Source organism: Malus sylvestris, chromosome 12, assembly GCF_916048215.2.
Source record: "Malus sylvestris chromosome 12, drMalSylv7.2, whole genome shotgun sequence".
NCBI lineage: Eukaryota > Viridiplantae > Streptophyta > Magnoliopsida > Rosales > Rosaceae > Malus > Malus sylvestris.
The window spans coordinates 20,472,651-20,496,274 of record NC_062271.1 but is presented as its reverse complement, the minus strand read 5'-3'; the positions used below and the strand labels follow the sequence as shown (position 1 = coordinate 20,496,274).

The 23,624-nt window shown below is 40.7% G+C and overlaps 2 protein-coding genes across 3 annotated transcripts; both read right to left on the bottom strand.

Annotated features, from left to right (window-relative positions):
- Nucleotides 1-1,455: 1,455 nt before the first annotated feature.
- Nucleotides 1,456-4,394, bottom strand: LOC126592805 (pentatricopeptide repeat-containing protein At3g53700, chloroplastic-like). Its single transcript, XM_050258592.1, has one exon. The coding sequence runs from the start codon at nucleotides 4,092-4,094 to the stop codon at nucleotides 1,767-1,769; it is 2,328 nt and encodes a 775-aa protein (XP_050114549.1). The 5' UTR covers nucleotides 4,095-4,394; the 3' UTR covers nucleotides 1,456-1,766.
- Nucleotides 4,395-5,307: 913 nt separating this feature from the next.
- LOC126592806 (actin-depolymerizing factor 2-like) lies at nucleotides 5,308-23,038 on the bottom strand. 2 transcript variants are annotated; one of them, XM_050258594.1, is made up of 3 exons: nucleotides 22,874-23,038; nucleotides 5,916-6,181; nucleotides 5,308-5,813 (listed from the first exon to the last, which is right to left on the bottom strand). In XM_050258594.1, exons 1-3 carry the CDS (start codon nucleotides 22,874-22,876, stop codon nucleotides 5,663-5,665), a joined length of 420 nt encoding a protein of 139 aa, XP_050114551.1. In that variant the 5' UTR covers nucleotides 22,877-23,038; the 3' UTR covers nucleotides 5,308-5,662. The 2 variants fall into 2 exon arrangements, with proteins under 2 accessions (XP_050114551.1, XP_050114550.1); XM_050258593.1 differs by lacking the exon at nucleotides 22,874-23,038 and adding an exon at nucleotides 7,196-7,359.
- Between the last annotated feature and the right edge of the window lie 586 nt (nucleotides 23,039-23,624).

Sequence of the window (23,624 nt, the reverse complement as noted above, 5' to 3'; positions counted from 1 at the left end):
AGTGACTGTTTTAATGATTTTAAGTTACTTGTTTTTATTTAGTTTTGATTCCTATTTGGAGAGAAATTGAAGCATTAAGAACATATACAGTTATCAATAGAACGACCCAATTCGACCAAAGTATATACAAGACATTGCAGAAAAAATACAGGAACAAGACCCAATTAGATATTGCTGAAGTAATTGAGTTTTAGGGGCAAATGCAGGGAATCAGGAGGAGGAAGAGGGAAGGGGAGGGGGTGAGAGAGAAGGAGAAATTCTTGAGGTAGACAATGGCAAAAGCATGCAGCTAGAAGAGGATTTGCGAGAGATGGATCGGGAAAGCAGCGAGCGTGTTTTTGTTGGCGACCAGACTATTATACATAGGTTTTGGGGTGTATAAGTTAGTGGGTGTGAACCGTATAAAATAAGTGGGTTCAGATTAATTTATCAAGCTTATTTAATACAAACGGCACTAAACACTGGATTCATACTAGATAGTACCATCTGGTGTCTAGAAAAGTTTGTCAAACGAGGCCTAAAGATTCCAAAAAGCACTTGCATTTTAATTAAAAATCTTGATGTGCTTCTAAGCATAAATGTTTTTTAAGATAGCATTTCCAAACATTTGTAGAAAAACTAAGGGTCTAGTTCAAGAGTAATGTTAATCACTCGTCTTTGTGTTCGACTGGTACGTCCCTGATAAAAATAAAATAAAAAAAATAAAAAAAAGAAGCCATTTGCACTGCAAAATGAATTCTGTCCTGACCAGATAAGATAATGGATCATCAAAGTGTCCACCAGATAAGGCAAATCTAAATGCTAAATATTTTGTGCGACTGAATGAGGTGCATAAGTACCAGATCAAAGAGAAATAACATAGTTAAAGAATACACCACCTAAGCATATTCTTCACAATTACGAGAGCACGAAATAAGTTCCAATGGAGAGATGGAGAGAGCGAGAGAGAGAGAGAGTCGAAATACGTTTCATCGTGGGTCACCTGAGACTAAGAAGAGGAGGATCTGATTCTAAAATGAAGAAATTTTCTTCTTATATACTCGTAAGTTCAAGACAGACCTGAATTTCCAGTAAGGTTCACTTTGAAATATGTTGTGCCAGATTCTGCGTGGCACAGCACGAGTGACAACGCAATACTCCCATCAAACAAGTGCTACATTCGAAGAAGAACCTAAACCCGTTGCACACAGCGGGGGTCACATTTTACACAAATATGAATGCATGACGTGAATATGTGAGACTACAGAAAAACCTATAGCTCTATTCTTAATGTTTGATCACTTCTTTTGGGTCTTTCTCTATACACGTAAAATCCAACTTGTATCAACATAAAGTGAGAAGTTGCAGTCGTATGCATTTGAATTAATATCATGATAAACATGTACTATTGTTTCCAAAAACTTAGTCCATACGCCAGCTATTTTTTCTATACTCTAGAATAATACACAAGCACCATCAGGGAGAACGGCTAATACATTGAAAAAAGTTTGCAATACGTTTACATTATCTGCTACATCAGCTTAGAAGATAGGGTATCAAAAGAAAGGATGGATTCATTTTCGGTGGTATAATATTACTATATCTATGGAAGTACCTGAACTCTCCTTTTGTAGATGTGGAACAGTGCTATAATGTATTGATTCCATGCTTCCTAGCTCTACGCATATCATCCTCCAAAATTCCTTCATCATGTTTACTACATCTATGTTGCATCTTCTGTTGGACTAGAAGCTGATACTTGAAAGTTGAAACTGGTTCCGAATAAATCATCTTTGCCAATAAGATTTTCTGGGCTTTTCTCTATTCAAGATACCACCAAGGTTGGCCAATGCATCCTGATATTTGCGGATTTTGAGGAAACCGCTTATCATGGAAACTTCACTGTCTGAAAGGTTTGCTTTCTCCATGACCATATCAACAAGGTTAATTAAGGTATCCTCCATGGATAAAGCTTGGAGTCCTTCAGCCAGCATAGAAAATGATGAGAATTCTGGTAAATAACCTTTCTCCATCATCTCAACCGCAAAGTCAACTGCTTCTCCAATTGGTCCTCCACCATTACAAAGCCCGCGAAGGACAATCTTATATGTTATAGAATCAGGAGGATCACCTTTCTCCATCATCTCTCGGAAAAGCCTCATGGCTTCTGTTGTTCTCTTCCGTTTAAATAGAGATTGTAGTATGGGGTTATAAGCCTGGGGAGATGGGATCAACCCTTTCATCTGCAGACTTCTGAGGAGTCTGCTTGCAACCTGAACCCTACCTGCCCTACATAACCCCCCAATCAGTGTCCCGTATGTGACTATGTCTGGTTCACACCCATTTGAACTCATTGTCTGAACAATATCTGCCGCCTTCTTTATATCCCCAGATCTACAGAAATACGTGAGCATGGAATTATAGGTGAACTTGTCGGGCTTCAAGCCTTCCATTATCATCTGGTCCATAAGCTGGGAAGCTTCCTCCACCCGTTTACTCTGACAAAGGCCATCAATAAGGGTGTTGTAGGTCACTGAATTTCTTGAAATCCCTTGCAGTTCCATCTGATCAAAAATCTCTTCTGCGTCTTCAATTCTTTTGTTTTTGCACAACCCATCAATGAGAGTATTGTATATAACCACATTACGTGCACAGCCTCTCAACTCCATTTCTTTCAGCAGGCTCATTGCCTCCTTTAGCCTCCCTCTTGAACAGTGGCTATCAATCAACATACTGTAAGTAAACCCATCAGGCTGGCATCCTGATGCCTTCATCTCCTCAAATAGTTCCAAAGCAGCTTTATGATTACTGTTCAAGCAGAGACCTTGAATCAGAGAATTGACAGTACAAACATCAGGCAAAATTCCCTTGCTAGTAAGAACACGAGCAAGTTTAGTTGCCTCTTCAACCCGGTTCTCCTTACACAATGTGCTAATCAGAGTATTATATGTGACAGTATTTGGAGAACAGTCCCTCGAGACCATTTGATCGAGAAGTTCCACCGCCTCTTCAATTTCACCCAACTTACACAATCCGGAAATCAAGGAGTTATACGTGTAAATATCCAGTTCAAATCCCTCTTGAAGCATCATGTCCATGATCTCCAAAGCATGCGTAACATGCCCCACCCTGCACAAACCCTTCACCAACGTATTAAACGTAAACTGATCCGGAGAGAACCCCTCATCCACCATCTTTTCTATAAAACTGAACGCTTCATCGACCCGACCCTCTTTGCAAAACCCATTAACCAAAACATTAACAGTCACATTTGTACACGGGCACCCATGTTCTACCATCTGGTCCCTCATTCTCAATGCCCCTTTCATGTCACCTTCCTCAATGTACCCCTGCATTACTGTCGTGAACGTTTTCTCATCCGGCTTCAAACCATGGTTCGACATCTCCTCCATCAACAAAAGGGCAGGCCTAATCTGATGAGCTCTACACAATGCCTTTATCAAAATGTTAAACGTGGAAACATCCGGCTTAATTCCTCTACCAAGCATGCCCGAATTCGCAGTTTCGACTAGCTTAAGTTTGTTCCCCTCAACAACAACATTCAACAAGAAATTGTAAAAATGAGTGTTGGGTTTGCACCCGAATTCGCCTTCCATCATTTCCACAACCCCAAGAATTTCATCATACAAATCAAAGGCTGCGTAGCTCTGAACAAAAATCAAGAAAGTACCTGAGCTAATAGGGCAGCCGACGTGCTTCATCTCGTTAAGGATGCTCCTCATCGACTCGAAGGACCCCACCTTTCCGAGCTTGCGGAGGACCTCCTCGTACACGGTGGAGTCGGGGGTGAAATTGGGCTGCTTGGAGGCCCAGTCGAAGAGGCGGAGCGCCGAGGACTCGTCGTTCTGGCGGCGGAGGGTATCGAGGAGCTGCTGCGGAGTGAAGTCCGGAGGAAGGTGGTGGTGGTGGTGGGTGGAGGTAGGGGTTGAATAGGAGAGGGAAGAATGAATGAGGAGCCGGTCGTGGCGGTGAGAGAGCGGGAAGGAGAGAGAAGTGAAGAGTTTTTGAGCGGAGGAGGGCGGCGGTGGCAGGGTTTGGGGTATGGTGTGGGTGGGAGACCATGGATAGCATGTGAGAGAGAAGGAGAACGCCATTGAAGCAATTCAACAAACGGATGGGGTGCTTTCAGGCCATGGCGGAGAAGAAAGGCTAAAAGCAGCTTTTAAATTGAGCTGAAAATTTGTTTGAGCTGCTGAAGTAGAGAAAGAGATGGACGGATAAGTTGCGGTTTGTTTTCTGGTTATGGGTTTATCTTTCCTTCAGTGAAACGACGCCGTATGGTGAGTTAATACGTGCAGTTGAGTTAACAGTTAACCAACTGTTCATTCCTCTCTGTCTTTGCCTCAAATCCTGCCAACTGTTCATTCCTCTTTCCTTGCTTCAAATATAGACCGAGAGCTTATTTCAGATTGCTTTTCAAAAAGCACTTTTATTCCTTGGCATTTTTTAGGAGGTACTTATCAATAGTGTTTTGACAAAGAAGCATTCTTTCGTTTGGCTATTCACACGGAAGTGCTTTGCACGATCAATAAGTGCATTTGATGGCGTTGGGCTGTGAGAATAGCTGTCTCACTGAAGGTGGGTCAAAATCGTTCGTGTTGGTGTCCCTAGAACTAGTTAAGATTGGAATTGACTCCAGCACGTCATGTATATTCCCGTCCCACCAAATAGGACGTATAAGACACAATAGATGGGACGATTTCTTTGCTCTTAAAACTTAAAAGCCGCCACTTTATTTCCTTATTTCTTTCAACTTCGTTAAACATCTTGTATGTGGCGACATGTGTCAGACCAACCACCCAATACGACTGCCACATGTGCCACTAGGTCTAGGCCAACATCGACCAAAGTTGTATTTTACACCTACAGCAGGGAAGTTATTTCCCTCGAACAGATAGGCATGTACATGAAAACCGAAAATAAGCACATAATCACAACTCAACAATGGAAAACGGGGAGATCATCATCTTAAAACCACACCCAAATGATTCGTCGAAGCAGTCAACATTTTACTCGAGGGAGCGTGCGGGCCCAAGTGTAGCCGCAACCGTAAGTAAAAGAGATGTGATATCCACACACCCCTTTTTACTTCTCTCAGATTTTTTTGGTTTTCGACCGTCAGATCGAATGAATTAAAGAAGATAATCGGACAGAAATTAACAAGGGGTGTGTGAGAAGTAAAAATGGATGTGTGGATAGCACACCCCTAAGTAAAAACATCTCTTACCAACTAGAAAAGATACCAGAAGATCAAAATTAAGATGCCAAGGCCATACAGAACAAGCCAGTAAATTAGCAACAAGGAAAGGCCATAAAAGCATGCTCCTTTTATACTGCTCCAAAGTAAAATGACAAGGGTCATATACAACACTCGGAAGGCGGAAAGGTGCCGTCTAAACCCCACAAACAGCTACATATTAGTTTGTTGACATACAGCTACTAAAGCAGCCACTCAACAAAGATAGGTTCTATCAAATAAACATATCATATGATATACCAGAAACCACAGACGCTTGTTTAAAATAAATAAGAAACAACGGCAAAACTTGGAAATTGATTCCATCTTTCGCCAAGTCGCCATTTCCACAATGTATAAACATATCACGCAAGTAACAAAGGGTGCAGGGACGAACTCCCCACCAGATAGCCTATGATTCATAATCTAGCTGGCTCGGCTCTTAATGACATCGAGACCAATCTCAGTTGGATCAGTCGCTTGCAACTCAACCTGAATTCCATCGAGCTCTCTCTTGAATCTGTCTTTGGAGCTTGCGTATATCATCTTGCTTCTCACCCTTGATGTGTCAGGAGACCTTCATAGAAAGGAGAGGGAAAAAAAACAATTGAATTTAGAGAACGGATGATTAGATAACAGGTACACACATGTTTGAAAATGATTATAAACCCGGCATTACCAGGCAATGAAGAATATCCGGCTTTTCTGGACACCTTCAGGTGTAAGAAAGTCAAAATCAAAAATAGCATAACGGCATTCATCAGCAGGAAGCTTCTCAGTGAACTGCTCATAGGTTTCTGCTGGTTCACCAACATGTTCCACCACAACTTGCTTTTGCTTCTCCTCAATCTTGAAAACTATGGAGCGGTAGGTCCGCTTTGCCTTAAGCTCCAAAAACTTCAGTTTGCAATCATCGTGCACAGCCATACCAGATGCTGCGTTGGCCTGTAAATTGCATGCAATTAACAAAGATCAAACGGCTACACTACAACTTTTCAAGAGAGAAATGAATATAGATTGAAAAGATGTTTTATCAAACTAAAATTAACAAACAAAAAATTGACACAAAGAATCTCTACATGCAGTCCCAAGTCCTCAACCAATCCATCATGTCTTATTTCCAAGGAAAACACACAACTCGGGTGAAATGCGCACAACTTTTCTTATCCTCAGAATGTCTTTTCATGATATGATCCAAAAATTATAATCTTTTGGTCCTCTACAATGCCTTAAGTACAGTAATAATACAACAAAAACAACCAATGTCAAACTTCTTTCCCGCGCGCCGTAGAGAAAATTGATACGAATTGCACCTTTATATGTTTAATTTTCATCCGAATCGTATCAAATTGACTCTCACACAACATGCACACACATTAATAGCCCAACATTACAAGATCAGCAAATTATACATAAATAAACATAAATAATAAATACTCAACAATATTTCATGGTACCTACCAAGTACTCATTACTTTATTACATGTTTAAGAACAAATATACAAATTACACCTGGACCGGACCGGACCAGCACGGCCCAAATCATCTGTTACAGATAGTAGATCCACAACATTCCCAATCAGCAAGATCCAGATCAAATTCCCGGCCTAAAACACATAAATCCAATCTTAAAAAAAAAAATTAAAAAAACAACAACCAACAAATCGCGATCAAAATTTCAACAAAAATCCAGATCTGAAAGCACGAGATGTTTAGATAACAGTAGATGAGCTACAAATTGGAGCCAAATTAGCTTAAAACTATCAGATCGACACAGCGGAGGCAAGAAAATCGAATCAACTTAAACCGATGATCGATTAACCAGTCGAGAAATCGCAATCGGACATAAATCCGTGATTTTACTTTATTTTCTCTGAATTTTCTCGGCAGCCAAACAGAAGTTACAGTCAGAAAACCCTATCCGAGCAAAACGGAGCTAAAAGAGTGCGAAAAACTCACCATTTTTGTTGCTGTTCGGTTCTCTGTTGGCGACGAAGAAGGAGGAGAAGATGTAGGGAAAGGGGATACCTCCGATGACGACTCGGCTATCTGTGTCTCGCACAAGAAATGTCCAAGGGCCCTTTATATTTGGTGGCTCTCTGGATGCCAGAGGATTGACAACGTGGTGCTGATCGTATGATAGAGGAGCGGGTGATGGGCTGTTCAGCCAATGGCGTGCCGCCACGACTTGTACGGGGTCTTTGTGTGTGGATGTGGGAGTGGCTTGGCTTGAGTCGGCTTCTCCAGACTCGGCTTATGAGACATGCACTAATTTCCTATTGTAAGAGACGGTTATTAGTACTAGACTTGGAAGAATGGATACAGTTAATGACGAGTTTGACACTAATTTATAGTGAGTAGACTACTTATGATGTTATTACTAAAAAACCTGATATACATTAATTTCTTATTGTAAGACATGGTTATTAGTACTAGACTTGGAAGAAATGGGTATCGTTGATGATAAGTTTGACACTAATTTATAGTACGTAGACTACTTGCGATGTTATTACTAAAAAACCTTATCTATAATTTATTCCACATTTTAACAAATTTGTTGGTGTAAATATATATATTGGTGTATTAAAAGAACAACTAAATGATACAAATAAGTATGTAGGTTTTCGTTATGACATACTTGGAAAATGAATGTAGGTTTCATAGGTTTTCGTTGTGACATACTTGAAAAATGAATGCATCATTTTTAAAGAAAAATAGCCATCCACTATAGTTGAACTTAAGAGCTCTTACATACAAGTGGAGATGAATATTAATTAAACTGTAATGCTAAGTGGTAAACAAAGAAATTCTAGTGTCTGGCGTCCGACCACCAATTTCCAACGGCTCAGACTCAAAAACGCTACCATGGCCCACCCTCTGATTTTGAGGCCCACCACTACCCCATTTTCTGACCTATCGTCTCGCTCTTTGGGTCTTATCTGGTGTTCGGACATAAGACATTCTCCTGAACCAGAGAAATTGTATTATTTCATTAATATAATAGTACTAAAACAATGTTTTAATGCACATTGGACCTTATATTATTGTGATTAGTGTCTAATTTTTATTTTTGGTTTAACAATATTTTACTTTAAGAGGTGATGTTTTGGGTAAGTGACACAAAACTAAGTATCAAACTCAATAAAACTATTTAATTATTATGATTATCCAGGTAAGTCCAACATGATACATCTCATTTACTATGTAAAAATAATACCACTAAATTGTAGGGTTGTAGACAAGTCGAGCCATACTGAATATTATATTTGTTTAATTTAAAAGCAAACCAAAGTCAGGCTCAAGCGAGCTTAAAAACTTCAAGCTTGATACTGAACTCAAGTTGTTCGGAATCATGTACTACAATAAGTCAGCCTGAATTGTAATTCGCAACTTATTAGTGGCACATATTTTAAAAATAATATATAAAAATAGACAATATAAGACCAAAAATTTCAAACATAGTAGTTTAAGCTAGGGCATAAATGCCTTTTTAAAAGCCTGAATTTCTTCATAAACAAAGAAGAAGGGATCTCCATCTCTAAAAATTCAAATCGAAGATGGTGAATTTAAATAGAGAAAAAAATAAACAAAATTCTCGAAAAGCAAAATATCAAAGGCGACAATTTATTTCAATCAAACTTCTTGAATATAATGTACTTTTAGTTGTCTCATAAAAAAATGAGTTGTTATAAGTTCTACGAATCAAATACAATGATGTTCAAAAACCAAAGCCAATACAAGTTTGAACTGCTTCAAACCAACTATTATCAAAATATAAAATTGTCAACCCTTACAAAGATGAGAATAACTTATACGGTACATATATATCACCATCATAACGACATAACTTGAACCGTACAAGTTCCTCTCTCCAAAAACGGCTCAGCTTGGCTGGGCTTGCTCAGCTTGTAATTAACATGTTAATAGGTATTTTGGGGGTTGACACACTGTTAATAGAACTTTACGGAATTAATAGTGCCATATGTTCAGATATTTTTCACAAGGAAAAAAAAGGGCTAAATTTTAAGGAATAGGATCCTCTCTGGATTCTCTTTGTGGAAATCCGGATAATCAATTAGTCGTGTCTATTTATATTTAAAATTAAATATAAATAGTACTTAACAAAAACTGATCGCACGATATACGATGAATGAATAAGATTGATTGATCCCTGAATCCCCACAAAGAGGATTCGAAGAGAATCCTTGTCCAAATTTTAATAAGGAAAACTAATGAAAATGACTTGAAAACTTTGAGTTTTAGACAAAATAAAAAGTAAAATGAATGGTAATAAGATTGATTTTTTCGTTAAAGTGAACAGTAACGAAAACTTTTCGTTAAAATTCATATTTTAATAACTAAAATGACACAGGGGGTCCACACAGATTCCTTTTTCTGCGTCGATACAACGCTACACCACCTTTTGATATGAACTTGAATTATTAATTTCCCACTACTTTTATCAAGAAAAAAAATAAAAGAAAAAGAAAAATAAGCAGCACATGAACGATCATGATCAACTAGTTTTGAAATCCCTTCTTCTTCTCATGAGGTACACAAACACAAGTGATATCAATAATTGAACAACTAATAATACTTGAATACTTTTGAGTGTGTGCATCGAATTTAGTTCCTGTTTTTTGTTTATCTTTTTCTTTGATATAAAATCCCTATTGATTTTCAGTTCTTCTTTGTTACCGCGAGCTCTGTTATATATATATATATATATATATATATATATATATATATATAGTGTTATCCATATATTTATTTTTCATACAATTCGTTCAATTTTTTATTGTTCAATCGAAAGTATTATAAAAGATTAATATCCAAAAATTAATAAAGGTGTGTAAGAGATAAAAATAAGTATTTGAATATCACTATCCAATGCAAAAAAGATTCAGCTTATTCATTGAGACATTTCGTTGAAAACTTGGTAGGCTTATTGTTGTCAGCCAAATATGTTGTGCATATGTCAACAAATATTGACATATGCCCAAGCAATCTAATGAGTGAGATTGAGAGAATATGTCGAGTGCTATCTGTGGATGCAAATTTCTTCCTCCTTGATCTTAGACAAAACTGCACCTACAAAACAACTAACACATTTGGTTAAGGCCAAAAGCCTCACGCGCCCACGATGAATGGGGGGGCTTTGGCCGAAAAACCTCTGATGCCAAAATTCAAATTTAGAAAGAAAAGTGTTTAAAGAGTTTTTTGGAGTTTTGTAAGAGTGTTGGAACTAGGTTTTTAGAGAAAATGGGGTTCAATATATAGAGCATGGTCGGTCCCCCTTTTGAAAAAAGGTGGCCGGCCCTTTGGGGTATTTTTGTGTGAAATGAGTGATTTAATTGGTAATTAATGGATTAATTAGGAATAAATCCATTAATTAGCCAATTAACTCAATTTATATGGAATGTTTTCAAGGTTATGAAATAATTACCTTGTGAAATATAGGATGAGGATGGATGAAATAACTTTGAATTTGTTACCTATTTTGAGCACCTTTGACTTGATTGAGGGATGATTGTCCATTCCTCGTGTGTAGGAATCCCGATGTGCCTTGAGGGTAATTTTGTCCTTTTTAACCCAAAAATCCACGTGTCGTCTCTTGATTATTTTTGGCTCCGCAAATGCCCCCACACATGTTGGGCTGCTCGCAGGAAAGGGCAGCAAGTGTAGAGATCTTCTTGCTTGAGGAAACATAAGATTGTTTCCTATTTTGATGTTGATTCCCTCTTTAATTGGAAATTATATCATTCTAGGGAAGGGAAATAAATTTCTCTCAAAGCCTATTTAAGTTCATCTTAAGTGGGTTATTAAATCAACTTTGGAGAGCAATTTATTTTACCCTACAAGAGAGAGAAAGCTTAGAGGATATTTGTTCCCCCTTCTCTAGCAATCTTCTACATCTTGCCCGCGCAAAGAACCGTCTTTCGTTGTTTTCTTCGTCTTCTCCGCACCGCACCGAAGTAAGAAAATTTTAATTTTCCTTGTCTTCTTCTTGGATAGTGCTGTCGCGGGGCAATCGTCGGGGTGGTGCGACACATCGGCTGGCAGGGGCTAGAAGTCGGCTCGACATGGGTCAAAGAGGTGTTGTGGCAGGGACCACTGCTTAGGCCGGTTGGCTTGGCTAGTGCCAAAGGCAGCTTGCGTGGTTGGGGCTGGGATTTAGGCGTTAGGGTGCAGTGCTAGGCGAGTCGCATGTTTCTTGTCCTTTGGGCTCTTGGTCCTAATGTGGGCCAGGCCGGCGATTGAGAGAAATGAAAAGGTCGCAGACCTTATGGGCTGCTAGAAAGCTGGGCATGCAGGCCTCCTGCTTGCTGGTCTGAGAGAAAAAAAATGAAGGAAACGCTAGTATGGATTGAGTTCCCCTGTTGAGTACCGTGAATGACTTTGACTGCTTAATTTCGCCTGGAGAAAGGTGGGCTGCTCTCTAGAGAGAAGATAAAGAGGATCGAGGCGGAGGCATTGACTCGTCTGAATGCTGTCGTGGAGCCTATTATGAATGAATGTGGAAAGAAGAGATCTTCCCCGTCTGCTCAAGAGATACCGGTTGAGAAAACTGAAGACTTCATCTGCTGCTTGTGAAGGTTCGCCTGCTGCCGAGAGTCCTATGATTAACATGACTTCTTCCAATAGGAAGAAAAATGAGGCTGCTAGATCTAAGCATGTTGCGCCTGCCATGTCGAGAATGGCATGTACGATTGTTGATAATATTGCTCAACATAAAGGTCATATTATGCCCCCAGTGCCAAAGTATATACCAAGACGTCCGTTGGGAGCCAAGTCCGGTTCACCTTTGGAGAGGCTTGCTATTATGTAGAGCGATAAGGTGGACTCTGCTGCTAAAGTGGCGCTAAGGCCCATTCCCTCTGCTGCTGAGACTGATTCACCTACTGTGAAGAAGGAGACTGCTTGCATGGGCAGCTGTGAGAAATCCACTAAGCCTACTTCTGGGAGGCTGTTAAGATCTATGTGCTCTTGAAACCAGATTTGCTTGAAGACATGGACGTTTGTGCCAAGTTTGTTGATGGCGTTTAAAAAGGTTTGTTTGTCCAAATTCCTTTGCGAAGTATACGACCCAATATAGAACGACTGTTCTGCTTGCTATCATGCCGATATAGCAAGGTTGCTAAGGAAGTGGCGAAGACTATTGCAGCTGAAGCTTATTCCTCGATCGAGGAGATCAAGAGGCTGGATTCTGAGCTCGTTGCTTTGAAGGGGTCTAATATTTCTGCCCCCACTTCTCTGCAGCTTAAGACCACTCGCCAAGATATTGTTGACTTGAAGACTAAGCTTGACGCGATCCAAGTTAAGTATGAAAGTGCAGATAAAGAGATTGGATGTTACATACCTTAGATTCAAGATCTTGAGTTTGCAGTTTCTGAGCTTCATTTCGTTGCTTATGCAAAGGATGAAGAGTCGATTGCTACTTATAATCAAGTGATCCACTTCAAGAAGATCGTTGATAGGCTTGAACCCCAAGTGTTGGAACTTCAAGGTGTACTGAAGATCAACGAAAGTCTGAAGAATGAAGTGGATGAGTTACAGCGCGTCCGTGTTGGTCTGCTCGAGGAGGATGAATAGCTGAAGGGTGAGAAGGATGGGCTCGAGGTTTCGAGACCTTCTCTATTTCTCCTAAATACTTGTTTGCTTTTACTTTGAGGCTTCATTGGTGAAGTAGTTATAGAAGTTGGTGCCCAGGCTAGGGCAGCCGGGGGTGAAGCGCTGGAGGATGCCCCTGCTAAGAGCGTTGGGGCTGTTGAAGGTGTGGTGACCGAGTAGTCGTGAGATGCCCAAGCTGCTGAAGTGTAGTCTTCTAGGTAGCCTTTAGGATTTTCTTTGTTTTTCCTTGTAGTTTTTGTTTTTCTTGAACTCCTTCGGCCTTTGCTAGTTGTTCATAAACATGCTTCCTTCGCTTTTCTTCATCTTTACTTCTTTTGTTCATACCTTATCCTTTAGACTTTATAGACCAGCGGTAGGTGTGCTACTTTCTATAAGCAGATAGGCCCATGTAGCCTCTACAGCCGTAGGTGTTGTGTAGAACTTTGCAAAGTTGTTAGTCATAAGGTTGGCAGCCGGATGCCTTAATTACAGAAGTAGACAAGTCCGCATAACCAATAGGCTGTTAACCTTGGCTTTTTCCAATTTCGTAGGTTGCGTAGCAAGTATCACAACACTTTAGGACTTGGTGTAGATTGTTCCGCGCTTGGCAGAGGTGAAGCTTATCGACTACGTAGCATGTCGGCAATGAATAAAGCTTCGTATATGCTTGCTAGCTTGTTTAACATTTCACAAGAATGTGCGGTTGTATAAGTCTAGCGTGGTTTTACTGCTCGAAGGGCAAGCCATAAACAGTCTTTTAGAAACCATAGACTACCTTAGTGCACTCGGTAACAGCTTTAGGGTTCCAGGGCAGCCGTCTGTAGGGCATACTGGGTAATGTGCCCCCTCCATCTCTAGGGCCCGGTTCCCTTTGGATTAGGCCAAGAGACCCAAAATCCTTCAGTTAGCTAGGCCTTGAAAAAGACCATTGTGGCTACTTCTAGGAATCCCGGTGCAAGCCATAATGCATCTAGTTATACTAGGGCAGCCAGGCTCATCCAAGTCTGGATATTGGGAGTGTAGAGTTTATCCTCCCGTCTTGGAGAGCTGAACCATGTGGGTGTCGGGGAATTGGTTTACCCTCTCGCATTGGAGAGTAATTAGTTTACCCTCTCGCACTGGAGAACATGGTTGGTCCCTCGGGGGGCGCAATTCCTGCAATGAGTCCCTAAGAAGGGTGCAATCTTCTTTTGAAGTGCATGAGTGATTAGTTTTTGTAAGCATGCAGCCGAGCCAAGTTGTGATTACTTATGAATTCCTCATTGAAAAACGAGTGAAACGAATGAGAACTTAGCTACAAGGTATGAACTGCATAACAATTGGATAATCCTCAGCTTATGAGGTGGTGCATGTTGAGCTGCTTGAGTCTTCGAGCTTTGATGTAGCGGGAGGTCACACATGGTACTTCCTCAGATTGTAGGCGTTTCACTACTTTTCGATCTTTTTGTCATTTCATGGTGACAAGGGTGTAATTACTCTTTCCATCTACTCTGCTGATCTTGTACGGACCTTCCCATATGGGATCCATCTTTTTTTAGCCTTCTCTGGGGGCAGTGATAAAGGCTTTTCTTAAGACTAGATCTTTGGGTTAAAACTACCGGATCTTGGCCTTTTTGTTATAGCTGGAGAGGAGCTGCTACTAGTAAGCTGCGATGCGGGTGATATTCTGCTCACACTTCTCCTCTGCCAGATCTAAGCTTGTGGCCATCTCCTTACTGTTCTACTCAATGCTTAGAAGTAGAGCGGTGATACTTAGCTTGATGACATTGGGATGAATGATTGCTTTTGAGCCAAATGCCAAAGAAAAAGAAGTATAACCGGTTGCTCATCTTTTAGTGGTGCAATATGCCCATAAACATCCGGGGAGTTCGTCTGGCCAGTTTCCCTTCTTGTTGGTGAAGGATTTCTTGAGGTAGTCGAGGATCATCTTGTTAGATGCTTCGGCCCGCCTATTGCCTTGAGGATATCTTGGTATTGACATGTGCTGCTTGATGCCATGTTTTTGGAAGAGTTTCGCCAAATCTTTGCCCACGAATTACGGGTTGTTGTTGGTGACGATGGATTGAATGATGCTAAATCGACAAATGATATTCCTCCATATGGAGCGCTCTATGTCCGTCTGAGTTGTGCTCGTCATGGGTTCTGCCTCTACCCATTTGGTGAAGTAGTCGATTGCCACGATCATCATGCCTCTACCCCCAGTAGCATGTGGCATAGGTCCTACCAGATGGATTACCCATTGCGTGAATGGCCAAGGATTCATCTGCGAGTGTAGCTCGCTTGCAAGCAGTGATGGTATCGGCTTGTAACGTTGGCAACGGTCGCATTTTTATACTAACTCCTTAGCATCTCAGTACATTGTAAGCCAGCAGTAGCCTACATTAAGAGCCTTCTATGCTAAGGATCGACCTCCGAAGTGATTTCCATAAACGCTTTCGCGGATTGAGCTTAGAACCTTCAGGTTATTGGGATGCGCTAGGCAGCAGAGATCTGTGACACCTCGGCTACTGGCTTCACCTCTATGCTTGGCTCGTCTAGATACTCTACCGGAATAGAGCGTTTGAGTTGGTGGTTAAAGGTAGAGCCTAGGCTTGCTAGTGCGTCCACGTGAGTGTTGTCTGCTTGTGGAACTTTGAGTGATAGTGTAAGTCTAAAACGCCTTAAGTAATCTGGCTAGTGATTAGCTGGGAATCAGAATGAATTGCGAGCTTTTTCACTGCCAAGTCTTTTGTTATTTAGAGGACTGCTAGTAGGGTCTCGTACTCTGCTTCGTTGTTGGATGCTTTGAAGCTTAGAGTGATCGCCTGTTTGGGTATCGAATCATCTGGGGTGACAAGGATTACGCCTACTTTCGAACCTTTGCAGTTAGATGCGCTGTCGACATGCAAATGCCAAAAGTCTCCATCAGGTAGAGCAGGCGCGGCTAGAGCGTGCTTATCTACCTTCGGGGAGTCATTGGGCCGCTCTGTTGCGTCGTGAATGCTTGGTAGGGAGTTATGGAGCTAGGACCATGTTACACGTAGCAGGATATGCTCAACTACCGGTATTGGACCACTCTAGAGCTAAATTATGGAGCAAGGGTCGGTTAGGGCCGTGTGACGCGCAACAGGAGGTAGTGCTCAATTGCCGGTACATGTTGCTCCTATGTAGAATCTTTTGGGGTGACAAAAACAAAACTTGTTTTTGAATGTGTCCTTCCAGTGTTCGTTTGCCCTTGGCGTGTCTTTTAGGCCGAGTTGTTACGTTCGTCATAAAACTTTGCATCCGCCAGGGTCTACGCCTTTATCATTGCACGTCTAGATTGGGCAGAATAGTGCGTCATGAGGATGACTGCGTGTGTTTGAAGGTAAAACTTGAGCTTCCGGGTTGTAACAACTATCGCCAAAGTTAGCTTTTGAATTTCTGATAGCATTGATGAGAGCTTTTGAATTGTGGAATACAGGTAGTCGGGCCCCCAGCTATTCTCGTATGATGGTAGAGCTTATTGCTGCTTTATATACCGTCAAACATGCAACTAAGTCCTCCACTGCTTCCGGTTTAGATAATAGGGAGATAATGCCGGATACTTCTTCAAGTCCTTGAATGTGCATTGGCGAACCTCGTCCCAAAGTTCATGCTTTTCTGCCATAGCGAAATAGTCTGCTAGAGTTAGATCTTCTTTCATGATCAATTTTCCGAATAGCAGGTAGTCTGTTGGAAGTCATTTTTGGAAGGCTGCTCTGACTATCGAGTCGTCGCATCCGATTATCCTTGCCTTCTCTGCTTTGAACCTTTTCACATAGTTACGAAGCGACTCCTTTGGGTTCTTCTTGACGTTAAACAAATGGTTGGACTTCTTCTTGATCGAGCGATATGATGAATATTCTTTGGTGAAAATCAAAGAAAGTTCGTCGAAACTCCAGATGGATTGTGGCGGCAGGGTGTAGAACCAATCTTGCGCCTCGCCTTGTAAAGTAGTGGCGAATATCTTGCACATGAGATCGTCGTTGCTTCGATAGAGGATCATTGTGCTTTGGTAGTGCTTTAAGTGTCTCTCCGGGTCCTCATCCCTTTTGAAAGATGTGAAATGTGGCATGTTAAACTCGCGTGGAGGCTCTGCCTGCTCAATCTTGTTCGTGAAGGGTGATCTACTTATGTTGGTCATGTTCCGTTGTAGTGCCTTGTCGGTGACCTCATTGCGTTGGAAATTACACAATCATTTGGTCAAGAGTCTCTCTACTTCTTTCTGAATTTACCTTTGTTGAGGTAGTAGAGCTCTCGGCTGCCCCCAATCGTGACTTGCTAGTCTAGGTTGCTCTTCCATGTGTTTGGCTAGTCTATGCAGCGAATGCAGTGCGTGTAGCACGTTCCTAGCATGCGAACGAGTTCTTCGCAGGCTGCTGGCTGAACTTGAGCCGGATTGAATGACTGCTTCTCTCCGTCCGTCGTGCTACCTACTTCGATGTGAGGTGGATGATGCTCCTTGCAGGCTTAGCCATGAATGAACACTTCGCCTAGAAGGTTACTCATGTTGACTATCGAAGTGTGACCCCAACCGTGAATGTATGCTCGTATGTGGGCCTAGTCGAGAGTGCACGCTCCTCCGCGCTCTAAGACGGGAATATACGCTATCTCGGGGGCCCAATCGGGAGTGTACACTGCCTAAACGCTCAATTCGTGGCTGGTCGAGTGGTTGCTTGCCGGGACGCTACTGGAAAGGTTTTTTGTCTACCCTTGTCCTACTTTGGGACACCTCGTCTGGTGCAAGTTGCATCTCGGTGCACTGTAAGAGCTGGTTCACCAAGGTCATCTGTTGTGAGAGGGCACTCGTCAACTTTATGACTTGTCGAGACAAGTGTTGTTCTCCATTTGGGTCGGAATAGCTTGGAAGGAATGCGTTTTCTTGAGCAGTGGAAGTGTGGTAGACTCCGGGCGCGAGATTTGAGTTGGGAAGTGTCAAATCCGCAGAAAAATATGGTGAAAATGCTTCTGGTTTGATAGTCAGTCTGGAAATTTGGAGTCGGGATAGTTAAACTAATCTTGGATCGATTTGGGCTGCTTGGAATGCCACGGGAGCAGGCTGGGCCACGAGAATGGGCTACTCTGTGGGAGCAGGCTGGACCACGAGAGTAGGCTGCTCGGTTGGAGCAGGTTGGCCCACGGGGCGTGGACTGTTTAGCTAGAGCAGGTTGGACCATGGGAGCAGGCTGTGCCACGAAAGTGGACTGCTCTGCTGGAACAGGCTAGGCCACGGGAGTGGGCTGCTCGGCATGTGGCGCACTTGGGTGCGAGGCCAGGGCTTGGCTTGGCAACACGTCTCGCGTTGGGCTTGGGGTGACATAGCTTGGGTCGTGGCTTTGGTGCCGTGGTCCTTGGATGACACGACTTGGGCTTGCTTAGATGGCACGGCTCGGGCCGTGGTGGTGGTGCCATGGACCTCGCCGCGGGTGGTTACCGTGGTGGTCACCGCGGTGGTTGCCATGGTGGAGCCTCGTAGTGGTGGTGTCGCTCCACTTATTGTCACATTTAGCCTCTTAGATCGCCGCGGTCCCATCTCTTGAATATTGAAATTTTCACTTGTGGAATTTTCTAAATTTCTAGCCATTGTATTTCTATTTTACGTTTTATCAAAGAATCTTTACAAATAAAAAATTCTAATAATAAGAACGTACGAAAAATATACAAATGGACAAGAAAAAATAGAGAAAAACCTTTTATGCAAGAGTCTTCTACGAGTGTGTATACTTCAACTCTCAATGAAAGCACCAATTTGTGGATGCAAATTTCTTCCTCCTTGATCTTGGACAAAATTGCACCTACAAAAAAACTAACACCTTTGGTTAAAGCCAAAAGCCACACGCGCCCACGATGAATGGGGGGGGCTTTGACCGAAGAACCTCCGGTGCCAAAGTTAGAATTTAGAGAGAAAAGTGTTTAGAGAGTTTTTTGGAATTTTGCAAGAGTGTTGGAACTAAGTTTTTAGAGAAAATTGGGTTCAATATATAGAGCATGGCCGGTCCCCCTTTTGAGAAAAGGTGGCCGGCCCTTTGGGGTATTTTTGTGTGAAATTGATGATTTAATTGGTAATTAATGGATTAATTAGGAATAAATACATTAATTAGCCAATTAACTCAATTTATATGGAATGTTTTGAAGGTTATGAAATAATTACCTTGTGAAATATAGGATGAGGATGGATGAAATAACTTTGAATTTGTTACCTATTTTGGGCATCTTTGACTTGATTGAGGGATGATTGTCCACTGCTAGCGTGTAGGAATCCCGATGTGCCTCAAGGGTAATTTTATCCTTTTCACCCAAAAATTCATGTGTCGCCTCTTGATTATTTTTGGCTCCACACTATCGACACAATCTGTCGAGATATACTAGCAGACATAACACCAAACACTTGGTGGACACAAAAGGGGCTCATACTAAACATACAAAGATTCCTCAGAATGCCTTCACATGTATATTTTTCCGAAATCCCAAGTAATCTTGTGACCACCTGAGTCCTAATGTATATCCATCCTTGCTCAATAATCAATTGTGTTGTCTTTTTTTTTTATTATTCAAACATTCAACTACGTTGTTTAATAATCACATCTCGCACTTCTGACCGACGAGTAGGAAGTTATGAATTGAATTGGCCATTTTGATGGTTGGACAGGTGTCCTACTGCAGTTTGGCCTTGGTTGGGGTGGCCACGAATCCACGATGGCGGGTGGTAATTGAGGCGATGCATGTTGGGATTTACATATCTAATGAACCTTTTGTTGTACAAATTTGCCTATCTTATGAACCTTTTGTTTTATTTTGTTTTATGTTTTGAATGGTAACACAAATACGGCATCGGTTGTTTAGCCCTTTTTGGTTGTGGTTGTAAATGTTGGTTCACGGTGTATCACGCTTAGAGCATGTTTAATGCACGCAAACTATTCTAGGCTGAAGTGTTATTTAGCACCAAAAGAAAAAAATCAAATTTTAATGGGACATATCCAATGTAGGCTAAAATGGCTGAGGGATTTTCAAGGGGCTAGTTTAGCCCCAACTTTTGCATAATCTAGGAGGCTAAAATAGCCAAGGATTTTCATGGCTTTTCAAGGCCCAGTTTAGGAAGAATCTAGTAGTCAATAAAAACTAGTCACCTAACACTTTTAACTCTTAGTAAGTGCCCTCTACCATAAAGGTAGAGAGAAATGTTCCCATTGTACTACGTTGTGGATTCGAATATTGATAGCTCTCTAATTTAAAATCTATCGTTTGACAAAAAAAAAAAAAAACCATTTTTAACTCCTAGCCTCTCACACCATTTGAACAACAAAAAATTTGGAAGGTTAAATTTCATAAATAGTGTTAGTTTGGAGGGCAAAATTTCGTATTTAGTCCATGAGCATGCTGGTAGGTGGGCTTTAATTGGGTGGGGTGAGTTGTAGCCGAAGGTCTGTGTGGCTGCTGAAAGCAAACCATTTTCTCTCGTACTATTGACGGTAAATAGGATCAAGCATCGATAGATTTAAGGGAACTTTAACGAAAAGCTCCCGGTACTGTTCACTTTAATGAAAAACCACATTTTTACACTAAAAAGTCAATCCTTGTACTATTCACTTTACTCTTTATTTTGTCCTTATCATTAAAACTCAAAGTTTTCAAGCCCTTTTCATTAGTTTTCCTTAGATTTAAAGGTAAGAAGTTACTTACCAAATTTGGGGATGAACTATAATACTTATATATATATATATATATATATATATATATATATATATATATATTGTAAGTATTATATTTTGTTATTGACCCCAAATTGATTGTTTGCATCACTTCTTTTTTACAAATAAAAAATTGTCACAAGGAGAATTGACATATTACTTGAGAATACATCGATCTAACTTGGAACGGAATGACATACAATTAAAACAAGGGAACTTTAACGAAAAGCACCCGGTACTGTTCACTTTAACGAAAAACCACATTTTTACACTAAAAAGTCAATCATGATATTATTCACTTTATCCTTTATTTTGTCCTTATCATTAAAACTCAAAGTTTTCAAATCCTTTTCATTAATTTTCCTTTAAAACAAAAGTATTACAAACTAATACACTATTTTAATTTATAATGTGGGACAATATCTTGACAAAAAATAGCATGCCCTTGAACAAAACCGAACAAATGCACGTACTATTCATGGTGGCCATGTAAATTGACCACACAAGTCAATTCTTATCCAAATTGGGACCATTTCGAATTCATCAAATATGCTCACCATAAGGAAGAAGAAGCATTGATGCAAATGGTGGATTGCCTGGTGCAATTGAAATTCTTCCATCTTCCTCTACCCACTTACAAAGCATTTTAGTAATTTTAATTCGATGATATATTTATACTAAAAGATGGGGGATTCAGATTAAGCATTACAGTGGATCAGTCAGTATAAATTGGTATTAATTCAAGGACTAAAGTTGCCTATTAACGTATGTTCGCCTTAAATATATGACGATTTCGATATCAATTTTAATGGCTCGGCTCCAAATGACATCGAGACCAATCTCAGTTGGATCAGTCGCTCGCAACTCAACCTGAATTCCATCGAGCTCTCTCTTGAATCTGTCTTTGGAGCTTGCGTATATCATCTTGCTTCTCACCCTTGATGTGTCAGGAGACCTTCATAGAAAGGAGAGGGAAAAAAAAACAATTGAATTTAGAGAACGGATGATTAGATAACAGGCACACACATGTTTGAAAATGATCAAAAACCCGGCATTACCAGGCAATGAAGAATATCCGGCTTTTCTGGACACCTTCAGGTGTAAGAAAGTCAAAATCAAAAATAGCATAACGGCATTCATCAGCAGGAAGCTTCTCAGTGAACTGCTCATAGGTTTCTGCTCGTTCACCAACATGTTCCACCACAACTTGCTTTTGCTTCTCCTCAATCTTGAAAACTATGGAGCGGTAGGTCCGCTTTGCCTTAAGCTCCAAAAACTTCAGTTTGCAATCATCGTGCACAGCCATACCAGATGCTGCGTTGGCCTGTAAATTGCATGCAATTAACAAAGATCAAACGGCTACACTACAACTTTTCAAGAGAGAAATGAATATAGATTGAAAAGACGTTTTATCAAACTAAAATTAACAAACAAAAAATTGACACAATGAATCTCTACATGCAGTCCCAAGTCCTCAACCAATCCATCATGTCTTATTTCCAAGGAAAACACACAACTCGGGTGAAATGCGCACAACTTTTCTTATCCTCAGAATGTCTTTTCATGATATGATCCAAAAATTATAATCTTTTGGTCCTCTACAATGCCTTAAGTACAGTAATAATACAACAAAAACAACCAATGTCAAACTTCTTTCCCGCGCGCCGTAGAGAAAATTGATACGAATTGCACCTTTATATGTTTAATTTTCATCCGAATCGTATCAAATTGACTCTCACACAACATGCACACACATTAATAGCCCAACATTACAAGATCAGCAAATTATACATAAATAAACATAAATAATAAGTACTCAACAATATTTCATGGTACCTACCAAGTACTCATTACTTTATTACATGTTTAAGAACAAATATACAAATTACACCTGGACCGGACCGGACCAGCACGGCCCAAATCATCTGTTACAGATAGTAGATCCACAACATTCCCAATCAGCAAGAACCAGATCGAATTCCCGGCCTAAAACACATAAATCCAATCTTAAAAAAAAAAAATAAAAAAACAACAACCAACAAATCGCGATCAAAATTTCAACAAAAATCCAGATCTGAAAGCACGAGATGTTTAGATAACAGTAGATGAGCTACAAATTGGAGCCAAATTAGCTTAAAACTATCAGATCGACACAGCGGAGGCAAGAAAATCGAATCAACTTAAACCGATGATCCATTAACCAGTCGAGAAATCGCAATCGGACATAAATCCGTGATTTTACTTTATTTTCTCTGAATTTTCTCGGCAGCCAAACAGAAGTTACAGTCAGAAAACCCTATCCGAGCAAAACGGAGCTAAAAGAGTGCGAAAAACTCACCATTTTTGTTGCTGTTCGGTTCTCTGTTGGCGACGAAGAAGAAGGAGAAGATGTAGGGAAAGGGGATATCCTCCGATGACGACTCGGATATCTGTGTCTCGCACAAGAAATGTCCAAGGGCCCTTTATATTTGGTGGCTCTCTGGATGCCAGAGGATTGACAACGTGGTGCTGATCGTATGATAGAGGAGAGGGTGATGGGCTGTTCAGCCAATGGCGTGCCGCCACGACTTGTACGGGGTCTTTGTGTGTGGATGTGGGAGTGGCTTGGCTTGAGTCGGCTTCTCCAGACTCGGCTTATGAGACATGCACTAATTTCCTATTGTAAGAGACGGTTATTAGTACTAGACTTGGAAGAATGGATACAGTTAATGACGAGTTTGACACTAATTTATAGTGAGTAGACTACTTATGATGTTATTACTAAAAAACCTGATATACATTAATTTCTTATTGTAAGACATGGTTATTAGTACTAGACTTGGAAGAAATGGGTATCGTTGATGACAAGTTGGACACTAAGTTATAGTGCGTAGACTACTTGCGATGTTATTACTAAAAAACCTTATCTATAATTTATTCCACATTTTAACAAATTTGTTGGTGTAAATATATATATTGGTGTATTAAAAGAACAACTAAATGATACAAATAAGTATGTAGGTTTTCGTTATGACATACTTGGAAAATGAATGTAGGTTTCATAGGTTTTCGTTGTGACATACTTGAAAAATGAATGCATCATTTTTAAA

What these genes read in the sequence shown, in the direction of transcription:
- LOC126592805 (XM_050258592.1), bottom strand. Translation starts at nt 4,094, where the DNA reads ATGGCGTTCTCCTTCTCTCTCACATGCTATCCATGGTCTCCCACCCAC.
- LOC126592806 (XM_050258594.1), bottom strand. An exon ending in CGGATATTCTTCATTGCCTG is followed by an intron (nt 5,814 to 5,915) that starts GTAATGCCGGGT and finishes CTTTCTATGAAG; the next exon opens with GTCTCCTGACACATCAAGGG.